The sequence below is a fragment of the Mastacembelus armatus genome, chromosome 24 (genome assembly GCF_900324485.2).
Source record: "Mastacembelus armatus chromosome 24, fMasArm1.2, whole genome shotgun sequence".
Lineage (NCBI taxonomy): Eukaryota > Metazoa > Chordata > Actinopteri > Synbranchiformes > Mastacembelidae > Mastacembelus > Mastacembelus armatus.
In genome coordinates this window covers 992,993-1,002,778 of record NC_046656.1, presented here as the reverse complement: position 1 = coordinate 1,002,778, position 9,786 = coordinate 992,993, and the positions used below count along the sequence as shown (strand labels likewise).

Sequence of the window (9,786 nt, the reverse complement as noted above, 5' to 3'; positions counted from 1 at the left end):
TTTAGTTTAATCAGATGGGTCCAGGGCGGCAGGGACTACAATTTATCAATTGGTCCGATTCCAATCCGACAATGCGTGTGAGAGTTATTACAAGTTGAAGAAACGGCGGCGAGCCAAAAGCCTAGGCCAAATTGCCGCGCCCGCCAAAGGAAAACCGTAATACTTATTCAAAGAATTTGGATAACTTTTGCAGCCCCATGGGTCTAGGTGACGCTGGCCAAAAATGAGCTCGATCGGTCAAAAGCCCAAGGAGGAGTTCGAAAGAATACGAGGTGAGCAAAATCAACGAACTCAATGACCTCGAGATAAACCCCCAGCTGGTGGACTTCCTGTCGGTCACACGACCGGGACACAATAAGCTTTTTTGCCTGGCCTGACATGAAGAAGATGTGTGCCAGGTTTTGCGACTGTACGATGAAAAAAGTGTCACATGACCTCCCATAGGCCCAATGTATCTCGACCTCTGTCGGGGGCGCCGCAGAGCCATTCTTTTGAGGTCGTTTATGAAACCCATAAAATATCAAATTGTGAGGCGATTCTGAGGGGGGTGCAAATTTTGGTGAGTTTTCACACACGTTCAGGGGGTCAAATAAGGCTGTAAACGCTTCTTCATCCCTTGCCCATTGAGCGATTATAATAGTCCCTGCGCTGGGACCTCGGTCCCTGCTCGGGCCTAATAAGCAAAACAACGGGCAAAGCAACAGAGTCACAACAGAGCATACGTTCTGTAAAAACTACAATTTTTTACTCACTGAAATAAGACCATAAAGCACAAACAGAACATTGGTTCACAAGACTTTGGAGACCTGCATGTTATAGGCTAAAGTGTTTACTTCAGAGTGCTGTGAAAGTCATCTTGTTCACACATTCACAGTAAACAATACACTGATTTAAATTTTCTAAGACACTTTTTGTCCAGAAAGAGACACTTTTTGTCCAGAAAGGCCATATGCAAGAGGGTGTGTCTTGGGATGAATAGTCGTGATTTACCTGAGAAGACAAAAGACGGACTAAACGACCGTGACGTGCCATCATCCAAACGCGTCGAAAAAGTGAGTAAATTCTATGATGAAGTTTGATGGTTTATGTCATTTCTCGGGGGTGTGCACATATTACCTGGTTCACCTGAGATTATTTACATGTGAACAGGGAACAGAGTACAAGGCGGGATCGCATTACCTGTAATGAGGTGAGACAGGCGGAGAAAACGTACTTCTCCTTATGTTCATACGGATTAAATAAAAAGTGATGATTGTTTTCAACTTGAATTGTTTCATTTAAAAGAAAACTCACTCACAAGAGTTTTGATTGATTTTAAGCTTTCTAACCATATAATTCTTATTTTTATGAGCCAAGTATTCGCTGAGATTCTGGTTGTTTTATTTACGCGTCTGTGAAGAGAAATGACAGAGACAGAAAAGACCGAGAGCGCACCCTGTCGGCTTTCTTTATTAAAAAAAATCACAACGTTTTGTTTTTATTATGATGGTATACAACTAAAACTAGACCCTTTACAGATTTGAATGATATATTTCTTTTATCTGTACGATCAGAATTGACGGAGTAATTTAAGTTTGTTTCGGCGTTATCAGGAAAAGATGTGTCAAAACGCGCCGGCGCGTGCGTCGACCCCAGACGGTTTTAAAGTGTAAATTTCGCTCACAATATACACTGACTCTTCAGTCTCTGGTAGCCTACCTACTGTAGCCTTTATCCTGTCTGATATCCAATCTCCAATTGTAGTCACAGTAACCTCAAAATAAGGTTCCCTAGCAGAAACAGGCTTAGGCATTAGGTGCCTTCCATGTTACTGTATAGTTAGGCTACATAAGAAAACATGAAATAAATCACACAACTTTCTCTGCTTCTTTGGTTTATTCAAGAATTCCATATCCAGACATGCAAATACTCCCTCAAAAAATAAGATGAGAGAGATGAGATGTGAAATTCACCTAAACTAGATTTCACTTAGAGGGTCAACTATATGTTTTTTTTTTTTTAACTTTTTTGTTTAATTAAACAATTCACACTGTACTTATTCATCCACAGATCTGGTTAGGCTTGTTTTGACCATGCGTTCATCTCTTTGTCCCCTTAGACCTGCCAGGTATGCCTGAGGCCTGGGCATACTGCTCTGACCATCTCTCTTGCTTTGACAGACAGCAGCCTTGGGCAACCAGGTTTGAGTGGCATTTTCCCGTCTCATGTGACTCTGTTCAGTCTGCACTGAATGTGTCACTTTGGTCAGAAGATCAGCCTAGAATTATGAAATATAAAACATGACTTTATTATTAAATTAAGTTTTATTGAATCAATAAATTGAATCAGACACTAAAACACACAACTGCCAGGATTCTACAACTATAGAAAGTTATCACTGTGGTAAGTGATCTCTCTTTCATCATAATAACCACACAAAATAAACAATACAATTACAGTGCTCATGATACAAATTAATCAACAGGTAATGTGTTCTTGTATGTAGGTGACTGGTCAAGTTGTGTAGAAAAACTCTGTGTTGGGTTTCCATATACATTGGCAACCAGGCTTCCAGTTTCCTGGTATGTTGTTTGATGCTAAAGAACTGCTGCAAAGACCTGTTTCCAAAACTACACGGTGACTATGGACAGCATCTTGTGAATTCATGTGGCTCACCAATTGGATAGCTTTTCGGCGCAACTCCCACTCATTCCATTCATATACATTGACAATATTTGTCTCCACTGGGTGGATATCAGTCTGTGTGCTGCTCTCACACTTTGTGATGTGTCTTGCCAGTAAAGATTCTCTTGGCTGCATCTACAAAACCACAAGTATAAAAAATTGCCACAGTCTTATTTTTTATAATACCAAAGTCAAAATATTTGAAACCATCTAAATAAATATACTATACTGTATATGCTTTGAGAATATATATATAAAAAGGCAGCAAAAAGCCCCAGAGAAGACTGATCACCTCAGAGTATGGAGTAATGCAGGAAAACTGTTGGTTTAGTTTAAGGAGGTGAATGAGTTCGGGGGAGACCTTGGCAATTTCAGCAACCTCTGCAATGAAGTCATCTGGGCTTGAGGAAAATTTCAAGGCAGCTTTTTTGGAGCTAAAAACATAGAACTTCTCCTTGTGCTTCAGGATTCCAATGTTTGGATTACCTGCAAAAGAAGTGAAAAATATTCAAAAATATTCATTCATTATTTATTTTTAAAGCACATTTAAAAACAACCCAGGGTTGACCCAACTGCTGTACAGATCATAGAAATCAGGAATAAAAACAAAACTATAATTTCTCAGAGAACAAATAAGGATTAGACTGAAATGATAAATGAAATGATAGACCCACACTAAGAAAGTGTGACATCGAGGGATTGTTATAGCGTAAGATGTCACAAAGATACGTCGGTGCTGGGTCATGTAGTGCTTTGTAGACAAAAATTAGAATTTTAAATTTTATTCTCAGTTTGACTGGTAATCAGTGAAGAGAAGTTAAAATGAGAGATACGATCAAAATTTTGACTGCCTGTCAACAACCTGGCTGTGACATTTTGTATTACATGAAGACGCCCGATGGATGATTGATTTTCTCCATCAAAAAAGTAAGTTACAGTAATCAAGGCTTGTAATAAATGCATGAATGACTTTTTCAAAGTTCTCTGAAGTAAGGACTGGTGTAACTTTTGCGAGACGTCGTAAGTGGTAGAAACAGGATTTAACAACAGAATTAATTTGTTTGTCAAACTTGAGACCTGAATCAATCAATACGCCTGAGTTTTTGACACATGGAGAGACATAGGAGCTTAGGTTGCCAAGGTGCAGATCACCAGGAACATAGGAATCCTTTGGACTAAATATAACTTCTGTTTTGTTCTCATTTAGGGCTAAGAATTTATTTGTAAACCAGATTTAAATGTTCTAGATGTAGAATGGCCATCATGTTGTATTCCTAAACAGAATGTACAGATGCCCCTTCAAGAGTCGCCACCTTATCGCGGTGAGTGCTCTAATGATCCTGGGAGCTGCACTGCCCCTGGTAGGGTCACCCAAGGCAAATTGGTCTGAGGTAATGGGTCACATGGGTAAGAGTCCATATGACGAGATGTGGGACCAACCTTCCATGGACCCAACACCTGCAGAAGGACCCATATGTGGGCTGGTGCAATGTGATTTAGGCAGGTGGCTCTAGGGACATGGAATCACTCCTTCCCCACCACTTCACTAAGTGAACACACAGACTGATATCCACCCAGTGGAGACAAATATTGTCAGTTTATATGAATGGAATGAGTGGGAGTTGTGCCAAAAAGCTATCCAATTGGTGAGCCACATGAATTCACAAGATGTTGTCCATAGTCACCATGTAGTTTTGGAAACAGGTCTTTGCAGCAACAGTTAGACACTTGCTGACAAGAATTATCTAGAGTGCCTGAATTCCCAGCGAGAGTGCCTGAATCCCCGGCAAGAGTGCCTGAAACCCCAGCGAGAGAGCCTGAATCCCCGGTGAGAGTGCTGCAGCCTCGGCGATGGCACCGCTTCTACCCAAAGAGGCAGTCTCCGTCTCCAGAGCACAAGTCTCCTCTTCGAGAAGACTCTGTTGGACCTTTTTGGCTATCTGGGAGCCAGCCTTTGAGGGGAGGGGGGGCTGTTACGGTGGTGGGATATTTATGTTTCTGGTATGGACTTTTATTTTGCTTTGTTTGTTACTGACCTGCCGGGTTTTGACTTTGGGTAGCTTTTTCATTATCTGGATTAGTTTCAGCTTAACCTTGGTGGGTATATATACCTCCAAATTTCTTTCGTTTGCTGCTGGAGGATTTATGTTTGTTCACGTTCGCCTATGTTGTGTGTAGCCTACGCCGAGTGGCAGAATTTGCCTATTTAGACGCCGAGTGGCAAAGTTTGCCTGTTTAGTCTGGTGAGTCCAGGAACCAGGAAAAAGGAATACAGATTGTGTCCTCCACTACTCTCCTTTGAGAGGATGGTCAGCAGAGATCATGAATTAGACAGCCTGTATTGGAGAGTGAGCGAGTGTTAAAAAGCCCGATTTTGAGACTGTTTTTAGCAAGTGCTGTGCTAGGAGAGCTAGCTAGCTTGGCTAGCACACTATGGTCCACAGACCAGCAGTCAGATTTCCTTACGGGTCGGGGGGCTGAGGACCAAAATGATCCTATAGCCTTGGTGTCATCATACCTGAATCCCCGACAAGATCCACGATGGATATATTTCTGCCTTGGGCGACGGATGATGTCTTGATGGAGGTATAGAGAAGGCGGTGGTACAATGGAGTAGGGCCATAGCAGGAGATGCTCAATTGCCTTATACTGAAGCACCGAAGTCGCTATGTGTAGCAATGAAGTGAAAGAAATCCAGACAATTACAGTGTAAGGTATGAATATGAACATCAACATAATGTCCCTTGAGCTTAGATAGCAGGAGCAGAAAATACCGCAAAACAAGGTAACAGCAACAAGTAACATGATGTGATAATGACTTCTAAGAGCAGCAGCAGGTAGACACGCCACGGTTGCTGATGTGTCTATGTCCAATACAGGCCACTCAGTTTTAGGGAAGGAGAGAAAGCCAGGGTCTTTGAGCCATTTTCCATATGTTAAAAACTCCTTGGCTGTCATTCCACAAGATGCTTCATCTGCAGTTTTGGATTTAGTGTTTGCTGAATGTCTGTGGATCCTCTTATGACAGAGACTTGGTTAGCAACAAAGGACATACTTTAGGACAGTAGTCCTATCAATCCAAAGAAATTATTTTTCCAGTTGGAATTGCAACTCCCTCAGCAGCATTCTATCCACACGAACAGCAAGCACAGCTGCAGCAAGCTCCAGGCAAGGAATGGTAATTTGCTTTAAAGGTGCAACTCGAACTTTTCCATGATAAAGGAGACGTACAACACTGTCAGCATTTTCAAATCTCAGGTACGAAAGTGTGCCATAACCTACTTGACTGGTATCTCAGAAATGATAAATTTGTGCTTTTACAGGTGTTTAAAATCTTTGAGGCATGATGCATTGCTCAACTTTAACCCTCTGGGGTCTAAGGGGGTTTTGGGGCCTTGGACAAATTTTGACATGCCCTGACATTTGTGCTGATAACACTGTAATCAGCAGAAAATGGGCTACAATAATATGTGAGCAGCAAGTTTATACATGATTGTGTTTTTGAGAAAACAGTGTTTATGCATGGTTAGTGAAAAACTACAATTTTTTACTCACTGAAATAAGACCATAAAACACAAACAGAGCATTGGTTCACAAGACTTTGGAGACCTGTATGTTGTATGCTAAAGTGTATACTTCACAGTGATGTGAAAGTCATCTTGTTCACACATTCACAGTAAACAATACACTGATTTAAATTTGCTAAGACACTTTTTGTCCAGAAAGGCCATATTCAAGAAGGTGTGTCTGAGGATGAATAGTCATGTGCTTTACCTGAGAACACAAAAGACGCACTGAACGACCAGACAAAGGCGCGCATAATGACCCTTTCAGTCAATGTAGATGGGACGGATTAGTGCAGCTCAATACAAAACAATGAGGAGCCAAACGATCCTCATTTGAGTTAAAATCAGTGTTTTTACTCTGAGGACAAGCTAAACTATTTGTCTCTGTGAGGAATGTAAGGAGCGCCGCTTCAAAAGAAAACATTTCAAGCTTTCTAGCCATATAATTCTTATTTTTATGAGGCAAGTATTCGCTGAGATTCTGGTTGTTTTATTTACGCGTCTGTGAAGAGAAATGGCAGAGACAGAAAAGTCCGAGAGCGCACCCTGTCGGCTTTCTTTATTTAAAAAAAGCACAACGTTTTGTTGTTATTATGATGTTATACCACTAAAACTAGACCCTTTACAGATTTGAATGATATACTTCTTTTATCTGTACGATCAGAATTGACGGAGTAATTTAAGTTTGTTTCGGCCTTATCAGAAAAAGACGCGTCAAAACGCGCCGGTGCGTGCGTCGACCCCAGAGGGTTAATGTCCTGGGAACAGTTGAAAGAGCAGCCTGGTAGATTGAAGACAGATTATGTCCGAGTCCTCCATCCCGGTTGAGAGGGTTTCTCCACTTGGACATGGACAGCTTCTCTGACACCTCTTTCAAACCACCTGTCTTCTCTGTCCAAAATGTGTCTTCACTGTCTTCAAAAGAGTGTCCTGATGTCCTGATTCCTCTAAATGGAGGTGCACAGCTAACTGTGGTCCTGAGGAGCTGCTCTTCCTGTGCTGGGCCATCCTCCTGCTGAGTGGTTGTTTGCTTTCTCCAATGTAGAGTTCTGAGCATTCTTCCTTACACTGGAGAGCATACACCACTTTGCTCTTCTTTTGTTTTGGAATCTGGTCTTTAGGGTGAACCAGTCTCTGTCTCAGTGTGTTGGTGGGTTTGAAGTGGACTGGTATCTGATGTTTGCCAAAAATCCATTTAAGCCTCTCAGAAACTCCTGCTACATATGAAATGATCAGGTTCTTTCTCTGTGGGTCTTGAGGCTCAGTTGTGTCTCGTTTTTCTGCCTGATGTGGATGTAACCTTGTTGAAAGCCCACTTGGGGTAGCCACAGATTTTGAGGGCTGTCTTCAAGTGAGTGTGCTCCTTTCTCTTGGACTCAGTGGAGGTAGGGATGTTGTTAGCTCTGTGGCGTCAAGTCCTGATGACTCTCAGTTTGAGTTGCAGTGGGTGATGGGAGTCAAACAGTTGCCATGACTCAACCTCTAGATAAGGGTAACTGATGCAAAAAGTTTTTAATAAGTAATATTTTATTAAATTTTGTCTCTGTGTGGAATATAAGAAGCCCTTCTTCACCTGCGTAACGCACCATCATCCAAATGCGCAGAAAAAGTCAGTAAATTCTATGGTGAAGTTTGACGTTTTATGTCATTTCTCGGGGGCGTGCACATATTTACCTGGTTCACCTGAGATTATTTACATGTGAACAGTGAACAGAGTACAAGGCGGGATCGCATTACCTGTAATGAGGTGAGAGGAGAAAACTTACTTCTCCTTACGTACGGATTAAATACGGACTAAATAAAAAGTGATGATTTATTTTCAACTTGTACTGTTTCATTTAAAAGAAAACATTTCAAGCTTTCTAGCCATATCTTTCTTATTTTTATGAGGCAAGTATTCGCTGAGATTCTGGTTGTTTTATTTACGCGTCTGTGAAGCGAAATGACAGAGACAGAAAAGACCGAGAGCGCACCCTGTCGGCTTTCTTTATTTAAAAAAAGCACAACGTATTGTTGTTATTATAATGGTGTGATGATATACAGGTATATCGGCTGCTGGGAATCAAGAGCTTGAGGACTACACCCTACTACCCACAGACAGATGAATTAACAGAGCGATTCAATCAAACTTTGAAACAGATCCTCCGTAAATTTGTGGATGAATCAGGCTCTGATTGGGACCAATGGCTGCCATACCTCCTGTTTGCATACAGGGAAGTGCCCCAGGGTTCTACGGGTTTCTCCCCCTTTGAACTCTTGTATGGCCATGACGTTAGGGGGCCCCTGTCATTGCTAAAAGAGGTCTGGGAGGGAGACCAGAGGGCGGTGGGGCCAGTAAATGTTGTGTCTTATGTCGTGCAGATGAGAGAACGGTTGGAAAGGATGAGTGAGACGGCTCAGGCCCATCTGGCAGAGGCACAGCAGAACCAGAAACGGTGGTATGATCGCTCAGCCCGTCAGAGGACTTTTGTCCCAGGCCAGAAAGTGCTGGTGTTGTTGCCCATGGAGGAGAGTAAGCTGCTGGCTAAGTGGCAAGGACCATTTGAGGTTCTGGAACAGCTGGGCCCACGAACATACAAAGTGGCCACCCCAGGGCAGCGGCGCATTAGCAGAGTCCTGCATGTGAACTTATTAAAGAGTGGGTGTCAAGGCCAGAGGGGTTCCAAACGGCACTGTTTATCAGGAAAGTGGAGGAGGACAATGAGGCAGATGACCAGTATTTGCCATCCCCAGCACCCATAGACCTTAATCTGGACCATTTGGCAGAGGAACAACAATTGCAGGTGAGAGCACTTTACAATTTGGAAGTTTTCCAAGAATATCCTGGTAGAACAGAAGAAGTTAAACATGATATTGTAGTGAAAGAGGGCACTGCTGTGAGACGTATGAGTTACAGGATTCCAGAGCGCTTGTTGACATCTCTAAAGGAGGTGGACCTGATGTTGACGCCTTTAGAACACTTTGGGGTGTGTTCCAGTTTACAGTTCTGTCATTTGGGTTGCATGGGTGCCCCTGCGACGTTCCAGCAGCTTATGGATCAGGTATTGCAAGGATGCTCATTTGCCTCTGCCTATCTTGATGACATTGTCATTTACAATGCTACCTGGGATGAGCATCTAGCACATTTGAAGAGGGTGCTGCACTGCCTTCGATCAGCTGGGCTGACCATTAATCCTGCCAAGTGTGCCTTTGCCAAAACGGAAACAGAGTATTTGGGTTTCGTTATAGGTAATGGGATAGTCAGGCTCCAAGTTAATAAGATTGCAGCCCATGAGTCCTGTCCATTACCACAAACTAGGAAGCAGTTGAGGTCCTTTTTGGGGATGGCGGGGTTTTATAATTGGTTTATACCTCACTTCTCATCTAGGGCTGCTTTACTGACGGACATGATAGGATCGAGGCATCCTAACCAGGTCCAGTGGACAAAGGAGGCAATGGCGGCCTTTCGGGACATACAGCAATCATTCAGTAAGGAACCCATTTTATATAGCCCTGATTTTGAGAGAGATTTTGTGTTACAGACTGATGCCTCAGATAGAGGCCTGGGGGCAGTCCT

The 9,786-nt window shown here is 42.6% G+C and overlaps 1 protein-coding gene across 2 annotated transcripts in view; it reads right to left on the bottom strand.

Moving 5' to 3' along the window:
- Positions 1 to 1,979: 1,979 nt before the first annotated feature.
- cfap206 (cilia and flagella associated protein 206) overlaps positions 1,980 to 9,786 on the bottom strand; it is a 46,838-nt gene continuing 39,031 nt past the window's right edge. For both annotated transcript variants that reach the window (XM_026318184.1, XM_026318185.1), the window contains 3 exons: positions 2,957 to 3,150; positions 2,656 to 2,799; positions 1,980 to 2,257 (listed from right to left, as the gene is read on the bottom strand). In XM_026318184.1, coding sequence (XP_026173969.1) covers positions 2,036 to 2,257; positions 2,656 to 2,799; positions 2,957 to 3,150 — 560 coding nt within the window. In that variant the 3' untranslated portion in view covers positions 1,980 to 2,035. The remainder of the gene's footprint in view (positions 2,258 to 2,655; positions 2,800 to 2,956; positions 3,151 to 9,786) is intronic.